Source organism: Rana temporaria, chromosome 3, assembly GCF_905171775.1.
Source record: "Rana temporaria chromosome 3, aRanTem1.1, whole genome shotgun sequence".
In the NCBI taxonomy this organism is placed as follows: Eukaryota; Metazoa; Chordata; class Amphibia; order Anura; family Ranidae; genus Rana; species Rana temporaria.
In genome coordinates, this window is record NC_053491.1 from 277,138,341 (window position 1) to 277,154,356 (window position 16,016).

Sequence of the window (16,016 nt, forward strand, 5' to 3'; positions counted from 1 at the left end):
TTCTCATGGTTTCCCAAAAGAAATGTTAAACATTTGATTTATCTGACTACAGAATAGTTTTCCACTTTGCAACAGACCATATTAAATGAGCTCTGGGCCAGAGAAGACAGCAGTGTTTCTGGATCATGTTTAGATATGGCTTATTTTTTGCATTATAAAGCTTTACCTTGCAGATTTGGGATGGCACAGAGACTGTGTTCAGACAGTGATTTTTGGAAATATTCCTAAGCCCCTACATTGATGTCTGTCACAGAGTAATGCCTGTTTTTTTATGCAGTGTCATCTGTGGTCCCGAAGATCACGGGCATTCATTTTGCATTTAGTCTTGTCCCTTAGCACAGAGATGTCTCCAGATTCCCAGAATCTGTCAATATTATGTACTGTAGATGATACTATATATAAGGTCTTTGCAATTTTACTTCTAAAAAGCATTATACTGAAATTGTTAGACAATTTTTCCATAGATTGGTGAACCTCTGCTCCTCTTTACTTCAGAAACACTTTTTAGTCCCTTTCACATGAATGGATCTGGTGAGGATCCGTACATGTCTCATCTGCTTGCTCAGCGGCGATCAATCCCTGCTGAGCCGGCATAAGACAGGGCGGTCCCTGCACACTGTGCAGGGACCGCCCTGTCAGATCTCCGCTCTCCTCTATGGGGGATCGGATGAACACAGACCATCTGTCCATGTTCATCCGATCCGCTCTGCAGACGGATGGGAAATATGATTTTTCTCTGTCTGCAGAATCAGAGCATAGTGGACACCGATGAGATCGGGTGTCAGCGATGTTCATCCGCTGACACCCGTTATCCCCATAGGGAACATGCATGTCTGTATTTCATCTGAAAACGGATGGATAAAATATGAACATACGGTCCACTGGTGTGAAGGGCCCTTGCTCTCTCTAAAGAAAAAATTTGGACCAATAATGTTACCTACGCCTGTTACCATATAACCTACTTAGTAGCAAAATGTTCTTCCTTCGTTTCCTTGTTAATCCACATACTTTGCCAGCTTTCTACTGCCCTGTGCCAAAATTTTATGAGACGTGTTGCTGCCATCAATTTCAAATTAAGTTAAAATGGTACTTTATCTCAGTTTTAAACATTTGATATGTTTTCTATTGTGAATAAAATATGAGTTTATGAATATTTGCAAATCAGCCCATTCTGGTTTTATGCAGATTGTACATCCGTGTCCCAACATTTTCGGAGTTGAGGTTGTGTTTTGGGTTGTCTTTAACATGCAGAAAAACATGCTATAACTGCAGGACACAGTTGTGAACCGAGGATAAAAACTATTGAAAACCGATGCAATCTGAAGATGAAACTGGTAATGCTAAGCCTGCCAGAATGCAAAACTGAAAAAACAGTAGGATTGCATTTTGGGTAAGGAGGATGGATAAAATATAGAGACAAGCGTGAATGAGAGCCCTAAGTCTTACCTAAGTGCGTAATTTGCATTGGTTTTGGACAGAGACATTCTGCTGAGACAGGAAAGATAAGCTGCTAGGGGACAGAGATGGCTGCTTGGGGTCAACCAACTCCAGCCTTAAAAACTAAGTTTCCAGCACCTCACCCTCATTGGACATCAACAGTACATACAGATGGTTGGTCCTGTCCAGGCGAGTACAAAGCCTGCTGTATGTAGAGCCTGAAATGTCAGTTTTTACTTTTAAAACCTTTTCAAAAATCTTTCTTTAAAGCGTGGGTTCCGTGGCCCAGCTTTTTTTTTTCCAGCATTCACTGGGGTATAACAATAGTAAGGTACACTCACTTCTTTGGTCGCTACATATATCCACTATCCGTTTTCTCAGCACAGAAGTAGTTATAAAAATCCGTCCGAGGGAGTTTCCATTTTGCTTGTGGGCATTGTGAAGCCCACAAGCAATCACTTCCTGGAAGCCTACCTCATTCTAGAGCCTGCGCACTGTTTGCGGCGAGTAGCGCCGTAAACTAACTGGTTGCCATCATTCATAGTTCACGCCCCATTGTGATGTTATGCACACAAAAAAAAAAAAAAACTGACGCGGCTCAGTGCAGGGATAGAGCTGCAGCAGTATCACTCTGTATGTGAAATCTCTCGAGATCTCGCTTGAAGGCACTTTCACAATGTATCCCACACTGCATTGCGGCGCCGGGGAAAGGCTTAGAAACGCCTACTCCCGTGGGAGGGGAATCCTGGAAGTCTCTATGTGAAAGGCAATATTACGGTAATTATCAATGAATAAAAACAAATTTGTGGCTTTTGATGAAGTATATAGTGCAATGATTGTGTTAGGATATAGTTGATATTTTGGGTGAACCTCCACTTTAAAAAACACTCTGTGTGCTGTTTACCAATATTACTTAAAAGTAAAAGTAAATCCCACATTTTGGGTTGCCCTGTCCTCAATAGTAAGAGGGGAAATCCTCCAATGTGGGCAGTAGTTCTGGTAACCTGGGGGACCCCAAGAGACCCCCTTAATTTGCAGGGATTTTCTATCACTTCCTGTTTTTGGCTATGGGACAGGAAGTGACAAGAAATTTACACTATGGGACACAGACGGCAAGAAGAAAAAAAAAACATCTGTCAGGGGTTTTAACCCTCCTTTACGCTATCCAAAATATAATTAAAGTTTTGCCTATAGTTTTGCTTTAAATATGTCCAAAACAGGGTACTAGAAGTACAGGCAGGTTTTGTTTCTTTTTAGTGACTAAAAGTTTTACCACATATTGACAATTATCTAATTTGCAGAGAGTCTGTATAAAACAGATAAATACATGAACACAGAACAACAAGGTCAAACTCTCCAAAATAATTCCCAGGAAGTTTACCCAGCACTTGCATACAAATTATTACCATGCACATGCCAATTTAAATGCAAAGCATAAGAACAAACATTCTCTTTACACTACAGATAACCAGGGACATCATTAAAGGGATTGCTTAATACCTTGGTCTTAAACTACTGCATTTTACAAATATGTACTTTGAAAGTTCAGATTTTCCTTTGTACTGTGGTTCCCCAAGGATGCACTAGGCAGCCCACTGTGAATATATGTTTTTGAGTAACATCCTTGTCAGTATGTTTTTTTTATCATCTAATATATTAGCCGAGCCTACTAACTGATCTATCCTATTATTCCTAAATACATCGATCAACTGTGTTGACTGACTCATTTAATGTCTTTTACAGAACACAGATCTTTGCTACTCGTTTCAATATATGCTAGGTTGGAGTAATCTCTACATAATAGTTGCTAACAGCATGAGGTTTTATATTTTAATATATATATATATAATAAAAAAATGCATGAACTGCTCAAAAAAATTAAAGTAACACTTTTGAATCCGAACTCCTGGGATATTAATCTGGTCAGTTAAGTAGCAGAGGGGGAGGGGTGTATACAGAGGGGGTTGTTAATCAGTTTCAGCTGCTTTGCTATTAATTGAAATTAACAACAGGTGCACTAGATGGGCAACAATGAGACGCCCTCCAAAACAGGAATGGTTTTTCAGGTGGAGGTGGACATTTTTTTCCCTACTCATCTTTTCTGACTGTTTTTCACTAGTTTTGCATGGTCAGTTTCACTACTGGTAGCACGAGGCGATACTTGGACCATATTAAGGTTGCACAGGCAGTCCAACTCCTCCAGGATGGCACATCAATACGTGTCATTGCCAGAAGGTTTGCCGTGTCTCCCAGCACAGTCTCAAGAGCATGGAGAAGATTCCAGGAGGCAGGCAGTTACTCTAGGAGAGCTGGACAGAGCCGTAGAAGGTCTGTAACCCATCAGCAGGACCGGTATCTGCTCCTTTGTGCAAGGAGGAACTGGATGAGCACTGCCAGAGCCCTACAAAATTACCTCCAGCAGGCCACTGGTGTGAATGTCTCTGAGGGCCCGACGTCCTCTAGTGTGCTCTGTGCTCACTGTGGAGCTCGATTGGAATTTTCCATTGAACACCAGAATTGGCAGGTCCGCCACTGGTGCCCCATGCTTTTCACAGATGAGAGCAGGTTCACCCTGAGCATATGTGACAGACGTGAAAGGGTCTGGAGAAGCCACAGAGAACTTTATGCTACTTGTAACATCGTTCAGCATGACTGGTTTGGTGGTGGGTCAGTGATGGTCTGGGAAGGCATATCCATGGAGGGACGCACAGACATCTACAGGCTACACAATGGCACCCTGACTGCCATTAGGTATGGGGATAAAATCCTTGGACCCATTGTCAGACCCTACGCTGGTGCAGTGGGTCCTGGGTTCCTCCTGGTGCACGACAATGCCCGGCCTCATGTGGCGAGAGCATACAGCCAGTTCCTGGAGGATGAAGAAATTGATACCATTGAATGGCCCCCCACGCTCACCTGACCTAATCCAAAAGAACAACTCTTGGACATTATGTTTCGGTCCCTCCAGTGCTGCCAGGTTGCACCTCAGTCTGTTCAGGAGCTCAGTGATGCTCTGGTCCAGATCTGGGAGGAAATACCCCAGGACACCATCCGTCGTCTCATTAGGAGCATGCCCTGATGTTGTCAGGCATGCATACAAGCACTCGGGGGTCATACAAACTACTGAGGACCATTTTTAGTTGTTGCAATTAAATTTCAGCAAAATGGACTAGCTTGATATCCAGCATGAGCTTTTTGCCCCTTGAGATCTGATATGTTTTCAAAGTGTTCCTTTAATATTTTTGAGCAGTGTATATATCTATACATTTTTATACGGTCTTTTTCCTGTGTATTCCTCTATTTTTCCATTCCTCCCTCTCTAAGAATCTAAATCCAATTTTCTGTGTCCTACTTTACTTGTTCTATATTTTCATTGATTCACATACACATCAAATATAACGATATTCTCGGTTTATAGAACCGTTTTTTTTTGCACACAGTTTCCATCAAGTCTTTTTTGCGGTTCTTCCTGTTTCAGATTTTAGGTTTCTACTGTATTTTTCCATGCCTATTAATTTTTTGCTTATCCCATATGAATAATTATACTATTATTAATATATGTACTATCCTTTTTTTTATATTCTCCTACTTGGCTCCTAAAAAGGTGATTTGTACGCTACTTTCATTACTTTTTTACTATGCGTGATGAAAAATAATTATTCTTTCATGGAAAAAAAACTGTAGTCCCCCCCCTATATTGGCTTGGAAGGTGTTGATAAATAAAGCGTTACCTTTGTACAAGGCTAAATGTGCCAATAGGGGAGTACCAACCAAATTTGATAAGGTGTGGGAAGGCTTGAATAACTGATAAATCCACTGTATCTGATTAAGTATCTGTATGTTGTTATGATAGTTATGAGGGGGGAACATATTAGCCTTTAAAGGACCATGTGATAATATTGTATAGGGGTATTGTATATTTGAGTTTACAGCTGTCTATAATATACTGTGTTATTGTCTCCTTGAATGGTTATGTCCATGTACCTAATAGGAGCTGCATTGCTTACTGGTGCTGAGGTATTGTAGTGCTGAACATTGTGGACTGTTTTCCTGTTCTGTACTTGTATAAAAATAAAAAAGAAGTTACAAAAAAATAATTTCAAAAAGAAATACTGTATTTATTGGCGTATAACACTCACTTTTTTACCCTGAAAATAGAGGGTAAACTGTGCCTGTGTGTTATACGCAGGGGGCTGCGGAATGTTTTTTCCCTGAAACTTCCCTCATAAAGTTAGGATGCGTGTTATACGCCTGTGCGTGTTATACCCTGTGCGTGTTATACGCCGATAAATACGTTACATAGGTCCAATGGGTGTTTTTAAAGGGTATGTGTATGTTCAAGACTAAACGATAATATTCCTAAAATATTTTTAAATTGCTTGTCTTATATTGTCTCCTGTTGGGTAAGCCTATAAACTTTAGCAGTTGCCAGGCTAGTACACGGTTAGATATAATTGTGTGAAATTAAAGGATTCAGATTTTAAGGGGAAAAAATAAATGTACGTATTTTGAAAGTGTTTTTTTCGTAGGATTCTGCAAACACATCCTCTAGAGTTCTGCCCGCAACAACCCCCCCCCCCACACACACACACACACACTCTATTGCAATGGTAAAGGGTCAAGGGGGGCAGGAACTGGAACAGGTTATCCGTTACTCTCTAAATACATTCCTTAAGGTGGAAATTATGCTTTTTAATTTATAGAATTTTGAAAACCTAGGGAAAATAGGTTATAGTTTGAATGCCATAGTAAACAATTTGCTTAGTCTATTTATACTGCATCGAATTTTGTTACTAAACAAATTTCCCAATTTCCCTTTTGGAATTAGTAACGTATTATGTATACTGTAAACAAGACCTATTACAGGTGTGTTAAAATTCTGCCCATAATGTCAAAGCAACAGATGCTGTTCTAAAAAGTTGTTATGGTACTTGGAAAGTAATAGAATTCCTGCGGGCCTCAATCAACCCAAAGCCTAATAGATATTATGGTCTGCTTTTCTCAATTTTTTTAAACAAATCGAATATAATTACCTAAACATTATAATGTCTAACATTTACACTCTTTCTCCTATTTTAGGTTAAAGATGAGCAGTAAAAGGAATCAGTTGGTTAGAGAACTGGAAGACACAACCAGGGTAATGGCAACACTGCACATACAACTGAGAAGGTAACACATAAAGTAAAGCAGTATTGCGTATCTACAATGCAAAATGTACTGTGCTAGACAGTGTGTAGTACCATTGCACATGGAAAATAATTGAATCCCTGCGCGCGTGACAATTAAAGCATAAATAAGTGGATGTTTATTGGTTCCGTAATAAAGGAAACCTGTACTGAAAGAATGAAGCAGTCTACAGTTACCTGACTATCATGCTGATCTAAAGGCTTTAAAATGCGCAGCCACAGATATGGAACAAGTATGGAGTCTAGGAGTTTTGACTTCACGCTTGTTCCAAGCCTGTTAAATAACTAAGATGTATGAAAAATTGAATTTCTGTTAAATCGTAGACACTAATGCCGCGTACACATCATCACTTTATGTGATGAAAAAAAATTACGTTTTTAAACACGTCACTTTAATTGACCGTGTGTGGGGGAAAACGTCGTTTTATGTCTTCTAAAAAACGACCAAAAAAAATTGAAGCATGCTTCAATTTTATGTGTCGTTTTTCAAAACGTCAACTTTACTTCACAGAAATTGACCGTGTGTAGTAAAAAACGTCGTTTTAAACAACGTTTTTTCACCCGCGCATGCCCAGAAGCTACTTATGAAGCAAGCTTTCAATGGAATAAGTGGTGAGAACGTTAACCTCGCTTTGCTAGAACATTGTGAGAAAAACAATGGTGTGTAGGCAACTTTGTCTTTGAAAATTGAAGTTTCAAAAACGGTCATTTTTACTTCACAGAAATGTCGTTTTTTTACATCGCAGAAAGTGATGGTGTTTACGCGGCATTAGAGGAGCTCCAGTCTCCCCCCCCCTTCCAAAAAATAAATTGTCAGTAGCTGCACATACTGTAGCTGCTTACTTTTAATATAAGGACACTTACCTGCCCCTGGATTGAGCAAAGTCCTCACTTGAGCTGATGCTTCAATTGGCTGTGGGCGTGGGCGCAGGCGCCGGCATCTTGACTACTTCCAACTGTGAGCTGTGCTCTGCTTTGTGATTGGTCCCACAGTCTTCTGTGTCCCAGAAAACGAGAGGAGGGGCTAAATTCTTCTCAGATTGCTGCAGTGATTGCTGCAGTTTGACCGTAAGTCAAACCTTTTAAAATCAGGTACCCCCTCCCCCCCCACCCCCCTCCCAAAGATAAATAATTTGCCCAATGTAAAGGAGGAGGGTGGGAGGAGGAAGAGCAGAACTTCCCCTTTTGGGTGAAGTTCTGCTTTAAGTCTAATTATAAAGTAATATTAAAGTGGTTGTAAAGGTTAAACGTTTTTTACCTTCATGCATTCTGTGTGAAGGTAAAAAAAACTTCTGTGGGCAGCTTCCTCCCAGATCTCCCATTAATACTTACCTGAGTCCCATCTCAATTCAGCCATGTGCATGAGAGCCAAGGCTCTCTTGGCTTTCTCCCTCCTCATTGGCTCAGACACAGCAGTATTGGCTCCCACTGCTGTCAATCCCAGCCAGTGGGGGGGAGGGCAGAGATACTTTTTGTGTGTCTTATGGACACACAAGCGACTTGCTTTGGGGGCACTGGAAGGGGGGGGGGGGCAGAGAGCCACCAGGGGACCCAAGAAGACATTGCAAAACGTTATTCTAGAGTTTACTTACTGCTGTTTGCTGTCATGCAGACACTTAGGCCCCATACACACGATAGAATCCATCCGCTGAAAAATCCCAGCGAATGGGTTTCAGCGGATAGATCCTATGGTGTGTACACTCCAGCGGATCTGTTTCCGCGGATATTTATCCCCTGGGATGGATTTCCAGCGGATAAATATTTGATGACATGCTATCAAATCTATCCGCTGGAATCCATCCCAACGGATGGATCCGCTGGTCTGTACAGACTCACCGGATCCATCCGTCCGAAGGGATCCCCCGCATGCGTCGTAATGATTAGACGCATGCGTGGAATTCCTTATATGACAGCGTCGCGCACGTCGCCGCGTCATAATCGCGGTGACGGGCGCGACACGTCATCGCCAGAGGATTTCAGCGCGGATTTCCATGCGATGGTGAGTACACTCCATCGCATGGAAATCCGCGGAAATCCTCGAGAGGATTTATCCGTGGAAACGGTCCGCTGGACCGTATCCGCGGATAAATCCTCCCGTGTGTATGGGGCCTAACATGCTTTTTCAGTTATTACTTTCTGAGGAGGATCTGCTTGCTACCAATGCCATTGCTTTATTAAAAATAATGCTGTGAGAGCAGTAAGTCCGTCTTGTTTGTTTAAAATTACTCAGAAAACAAAGGCACCACACCAAAAAAGTTATAGCTGCTAAAGTGAATGGACATAGATCTTTTATGTAATTAAGCAGTTTTTTTTATATTTTGTTTTTTAATCATGCCATGTGTGGTCCGTTACATACCATTGTGTATGTTCAGTTAAATGGCAAAATAAGATTAAACCATTTAAAACGTTCTGTGTCTTATCACTTATATTTTGGTGTACAGTATTTTGTTGTTTGAGTGTTTTTAGCCAATATGAAGCAAAACCATGTGAAAGTAACAATCTGGACCATTAAAGAGGAAGTAAACCCTGATGGGGTTTACTTCCTATGTCTCCCTGCAAAGGTAAAGCATAATGGGCTACTATGCATTTCATAGTAGCCCATTATGTGACAGTAGAAGCCTGCGATGTCACCGTCTTCCTCCATGGCAGCGAGCATCCATCTTCATGCATGCACGTGGGTGCCGCCTTAAACGGCATGACCCTGGCTTGAAACGGCACAGCATGCCCTTTCAAGACGGCGAATGCGCCGTTGAAGGCGTCGCTTAGGGAAATTGCAAATATCTCCTAAACCGTGTAGGTCTCGGATATTGTAAGCACCTGCAGGTAAACCTTAATCTAGGCTTACCTGTAGATGTAACTTCTCCCCGAGGGTTTACAAGTAATCAGGGGTCAGCAACCTTTTGCACATTGTTTACTGGCACGCTAGCTGTCTAATGGTTATATAAAAAGACACAGTCGCACACTGCAATCTTAGTTTTCAATTTTTGCACTTGTAGTTTTACTGCTAATGGCATGTAAATCATTAATCATTATATAATAACCCCAATTTCTGCACCTTTAGACCTCAAATCAGCCCACATTTCTACACCTTAAAACTTCAGATTGGCCCCAAACCCTGTAACTTTAGAAATCCAGAGTAACCCTCTAAGTAAGTGTACAGGAGGGCTTCTTCCTCTTTGGGCTCTTTCACACGGGTGGACCGTATGTCCGCTTTTTCATCCATCCGTGTACGGATGAAAAAGGGACATACACTGGTCCCTATGAGATCGTGGGTGTCAGCAGATGAACATCCACTGACACTCGATCTCGCCCGCTTCTGCATTTTCCATCTGTCTGCGGATCGGATGAACATGGACAGACGGTCCGTGTTCATCCCATCCCCCATAGGGGAGAACGGAGAAAAGACAGGGCGGTCCCTGCACAGTGTGCGGGGACCGCCCTGTTATCCATCGGCTCAGCGGGGATCAGCGGAGTGATCCCGCTGAGTAAGCAGAGGTCCGCGGGGCGGATCATCATGGATCCGTTCTGTGTGAAAGAGCCCTTTAGCTGTTTTTTTTTATTGTCTAAACAAACTTAAACAGCAACATGCACCCCAAAAAAAGGCAAAAATGATGTGCTTTACATTTTATTACGTATTCTTATTGCTTTATATTTACATTTTTTTGTTGTGTTTTTTTTATTTATTTTTTATCCTAAGTCACCAATGATTACAATGTTCTCACTTGACCCAGTTATCCTTAGTGGCTTTTGTTTATGAACTTCCATTTTTGATCAGTAGGTCAAGCAAGGACATTATGGTCATAAATGGGTAATGTGATACGCTATTCAATATCCCTGTATCCTTGCTTGACCTTGGTGATCCTGAATATATGTTGTATATAAACAAAAGTCACATGGTCATGATCACATGCCATCTATTTATACACAACATTCATTTATGATTACCAGGTTTAGCAAGGGTATGGTGATTATGAATGGCTTGTGTATAAATTGTTATTTATTGTAACTGTTTATTTAAAAATGGCGTGTCACACTGAGGGGGTTTGACATGAGAAATAGCTTTGGGAGTGCTTTGATCAATTTGGATCAGTGTTTTAGTAAATATAAAGTTAGGCCTGAAGTCTTTCTAAATGAATGATATAATTAAAAATTATTAGATACAGCATTAAATCCAAAATTATAGTTCTGCTTGGCATTCTAGTTACCTCATAGTTTTTCTAATTTATCCCACATTGGTGGGTAGTTGTATTACATGAGTTAAGCTCCTCTCCATTGTACTATAAACCCTGCTGTACAAGAACCTTTTTCAAAAGACTACCTGAACCGTGTCCAATTTTCTAGGGTTGTATAGGAGTCATGTTAACAGTGAGAAAAACTATAGTGGGCATTACGCTGGGATACAAAATTGAAGGAATTTTTGTCTGCTCTATTAACAGCAGTGATGTTTTTTTAGTCTTTAGCTGTAGTTTGGCAGTCTGAATAGTATAGAAAAAAGGTACACAATAAAGGCCTGCAATGCACTTCTCGGCGCCAGGAACAATGTATCAACTATTTCTGAGGTGAAACTGTCAGATATAGATCTCTAAAAAAAAGAGAAAGAGTAACAGGAGAAGTACCTCCAGATTGTAGTTGGTATTTAACCCGACAGCAGCTATTTAAAATTTAAATGGAAAAGAGACAGAACCATTCAAAGCAGATATAAAACAATGTATCAAAATCGCAGAACTGGTGTTCAAATGATAAAATAGCGCTATAAGGCTGGATGTGGTCCAGTTCCAAAGATAGACCCAAAAGCCAGAAAAGATAAATATTGTGACAGGTGATCAAAGAAAAGATGTTTAAAGCACCTAACACCAATCCAAAGAATTCACCAATAAGTGTGTCCCGCTTTCCCACTGTGGTTAAAACTTACCACAAATGAGGTAAACACAGCTTTAAATAGCTTCTCATATGTCAGAATATTCTCTTTCTTTCAAACAGGTCATGGGATTAAAACTCAGTGAAGGCACATAAAGGGAAACAAAAAAGCACTGCAATAGTATAATTCTGTTTACAAATGCGCCCCCCAAACAGTTAAACATCCCATCTGATAATGCCCGTACAGGAAAATCACTTGTAAAGAAGCAGAGTAAGGAAAGGTATCACCAGTATCACCGCCGTCCTCCACGTCTAGGGGCCGCACGTGTGCTGAGCAGCCATTAATACAGATGCGGTTTGGTTGGTCAGCGGTGGAGCGCAGTGGAACGCAGTCTCCTTACTTCCTTGTGGCGCCGTTGTAGCCACGCCCTGACGTGTTTCGTCACTTCCGATTTCAACAGAGGGCGTCTCTGTTGAAGTCGGAAGTGACGAAGCGCATCAGGGCGTGGCTACAACGGCCCCTAGACGTGGAGGACGGCGGTGATACTGGAGATACTTACTCTGCTTATTTACAAGTGATTTTCCTGTACGGGCATTATCAGATGGGATGTTTAACTGTTTGGGGGGCGCATTTGTAAACAGAATTATACTATTGCAGTGCTTTTTTGTTTCCCTTTATGTGCCTTCCTTGAGTTTTAATCCCATGACCTGTTTGAAAGAAAGAGAATATTCTGACATATGAGAAGCTATTTAAAGCTGTGTTTACCTCATTTGTGGTAAGTTTTAACCACAGTGGGAAAGCGGGACCCACTTATTGGTGAATTCTTTGGATTGGTGTTAGGTGCTTCAAACATCTTTTCTTTGATCACCTGTCACAATATTTATCTTTTCTGGCTTTTGGGTCTATCTTTGGAACTGGACCAATCCAGCCTTATAGCGCTATTTTATCATTTGAACACCAGTTCTGCGATTTTGATACATTTTTTAAGTCTGAATAGTATGTTACTGCTAAATGTTTATATTAGTACCGTATTTATCGGCGTATTACACGCACCTTCACTTTAAGAAGGAAGTTTCAGGAAAAAAAATTCTATTTGAAATAAGGAACTTTGAAGACAAATAAGGGTCAGTGCACATATGCAGTCTGGTCAATGCCTAGCTTCAGCCCCACAATTGCTATTGATGCAGCCTCACCAATCCACATCAATGCAGCCTCACCATTGCCATCAATGCGGCAGTCTCACCGTTGCCATCAATGCGGTAGTCTCACCGTTGCCATCAATGCGGCAGTCTCACCGTTGCCATCAATGCGGCAGTCTCACCGTTGCCATCAATGCGGCAGTCTCACCGTTGCCATCAATGCGGAAGTCTCACTGTTGCCATCAATGCGGCAGTCTCACCGTTGCGATCAATGCGGCAGTCTCACCGTTGCCATCAATGCGGCAGCCTCACCATTGCCATCAATGCAGCAGCCTCACCATTGCCATCAGTGCTGCCTGATTGATGCCCATCTGCAGCCTTGGAGGGGGACAGGGAGGGGGCCGGGACAAGCGTTTGACAGATTACATACAGTGAGAATCTCCTATGATAGACAGAACAGTGGTCCAATGGCAGGCCAGGAGACAGAACTTCCTATTACAGAGGCCGCCAAATAAACAGGAGATCCTCACTGTATGTGATCTGATGGCGCTCGTCCTGCCCCCCTCCCTGTCCCCTCCGAGGCAGCTAAAAAGTAAGTATCGGTGTATAACACACACACACGCTATTTGCACCCGATTGTCAGGGTGAAAAAGTGAGTGTTCTACGCCAATAAATACAGTATGTAGGGAAAGGAAACAAGTAAATAAGATTTGATTCCAGGTTTGGTTTGTAAAGCTTGTTTAACCCTTATAATTCTTTCTTGTTTTTAGCCTTTCTACTAGCACTCAGTCACTTTCATCTGGGAGCAGTCCTGGATCTCTTGCTTCAAGTCGGGGATCACTGGTCACCTCCAGCCAGGACTCTTCAACATCAGCAAGCTTTACGGATTTGTACTATGAACCTTTGGATCAGCTAGATACTGAATACCAGAACAAAGTTGAATTTATGCTACAAGAAGGGACATCTGGTTATAGACCATCTGACTCTATCACCACTATTCATGAAAATGAAGTGGTAAAATCTCAAAAGACAGATTGCACAAACCGTGTCCAGGCCTTGAGGTCTTTGTCTGGTACTCCAAAATCTGTGACATCTTTATCCCCTAGGTCATCTTTTTCCTCGCCATCTCCTCCTTCTTCACCCCTTGTAACTGGGACTCTTTTCACCGGAGATGATTTCTTGAGCCATATAGACTTTAAAGATTTTGACTTAAGCAGGCAATTTTTAGAACTTGGTCTTGTTGCTGAGCCAGTAAAGAAGCCACTAGAAGGAAGCTATGAACAGGAAGTAGAAGGCAAACCTATTGGACAAGGTAAAGAAAACCACACACACACATATATATTTACACACACAATGGATTTATTTTCTGAGCATGAGCTTGTCCTTTATCAAGTTCACAGGTTGTGCAGCATCCTTTCCTTGGACACTTAAAGTGGTTGTAAAGCCTTAAGGTTTTTCACCTTAATGCGTTCTTTGCATTAAGGTGAAAAACCTTCTGTGCTGCAGCTCCACCCCCCCCCTCCCCTTTTCTTTACCTGAGCCCAGGGGCGGACTGACCATTGAGTCACTCGGGCACTGCCCGAGGGCCCCATGTCACTAGGGGGCCCCATCAGGGTTGCCAGGCTCAGTAAAACCAGGGACAGTATGTAAAAATCTGTGTTTTTTTTTTACATCTGTCCCTGATATGTCCGAAACCAACATGCTTTTGATGTGAAAATCCAGAGATTTTAGCTGCCCCGCCTCTGCACTGCCACCTGGAGTGGTGGCCATCTGTAAGCCCAGGGGCCCCATAATCTTCTATTGCCCGGGGGCCCCATGAGTTGTCAGTCCGCCCGTGCCTGAGCCTGAACCGATCCAGCAATGTGCATGTGAGCAGTGGCTCCAGCCGCTGTCACTCTTTTCATTAGACAGATTATTGGCTCCTGCTGCTGTCAATCAAAAGCTGTGACGAGTGGCTGAATCCCACTGTGTCAATGGACGCAGCAGCAGGACTCGTGAATGAGCCTGCACGGGTGCCCCCATGAAAAACGTCTTTACTTTGGATCACCCGATGTAGAGGAGGGGCCTGCAGCACCACAGGGAACCCGAGAAAACCATTGCACAGAGCAGATAAGTATAGGCATGTTTTTATAAGAAAAAAAAAGATTAGTATTACTTCATAACTGTGTTTGGGACCCTTTTACCTTTCCAGCACAGCTCAAACCTATTCTTCTCTCCCTTTTGGTTTCTAGATGAGGCACGTTTAGGACTTGACAAAAGGTACCAGATAAAAGGTTGAATTTATTGCATGTCTGACTCTCAGGGGGTCACAACCTGAGAGATATACTGTGGCAGAATGGCTCTCCTGGGCGAAATACCGTACATATACAGCTTCGCCCAGGAGAGCCACCAGAGGGCACGCGGCAATGCACGATCGCATGCACGAGCGGCAGCACGAGGGTTTGTGTGTGTAAACACACAAATCCCTGTGCTATCAGAGGAAAGAAGACAGATAGTGTGTTTCTACAAAGTAGAAACCACAATCTGTCATCTCCTATAGTAAGTCCCCTTCCCCCTACAGTTAGAACACAAAATAGGGAACACAGTTAACCCCTTGTCAGCTCCCTAGTGTTAACCCCTTCCCAGCTCCCTAGTGTTAACCCCTTCCCTGCCAGTATAATTTACATAGTAATCCGTGCATATTTATAGCACTGATCGCTCTGTAAATGTGAATGGTCCCAAAAATGTGTCAAAAGTGTCCGCCTCAACATCGCAACATCGCAATACTGCAAAAAAAACGCAGAACACCGCCATTGCTAGTAAAAAAATAATAATAATAAAAATGCCATTTAAATGCTATGTATCTTTCCCATAGTTTGTAGACGCTATAAATTTTGCGCAAACCAATCAATATACGCTTATTGTGATTTTTCTTTACTAAAAATTCGTAGAAGAATACATATCGGCCGAAACGGAGGAAAAATTATTAATATTTTTTTTATTGGGATATTTACTATAGCAAAAAGTAAGATATATTGTGTTTTTTTCAAAATTGTCGCTCTTTTTTTTTTTGGTTTCTAGCGCAAAACATAAAATACCATCAAAAGTAAGCTCTGTTTGTGGGGAAACAAAAGACGTCAATTTTGTTTGGGTACAACATCGCACAAACGCGCAATTGCCAGTTAAAGCGGCGCAGTGCCGTATCGCAAAAAATTGCCCGATCATTGAGCAACCAAATCTTCCAGGGCTGAAGTGGTTAAAGAGGAAATAAACTCTCTGAAGGAAAAATAAAAATACACCCTGCAAGACAAAGGCATAATGAGCTAGTATGCACAGCATACTAGCTCATTATGAATTACTTATCTGAGATCGAAGCCCCCGCAGCGGTCCTCGTTCCTCTGCCACCATCTCTCCCGG

At 42.0% G+C, this 16,016-nt stretch overlaps 1 protein-coding gene across 1 annotated transcript in view; it reads left to right on the forward strand.

Annotated features, from left to right (window-relative positions):
- Positions 1 to 16,016, forward strand: part of WWC1 (WW and C2 domain containing 1) — a 218,560-nt gene that overhangs the window by 148,809 nt on the left and 53,735 nt on the right. The window contains exons 10-11 of the mRNA XM_040344669.1: positions 6,517 to 6,606; positions 13,391 to 13,932. Of these exons, the coding sequence (XP_040200603.1) occupies positions 6,517 to 6,606; positions 13,391 to 13,932 (632 nt within the window). The remainder of the gene's footprint in view (positions 1 to 6,516; positions 6,607 to 13,390; positions 13,933 to 16,016) is intronic.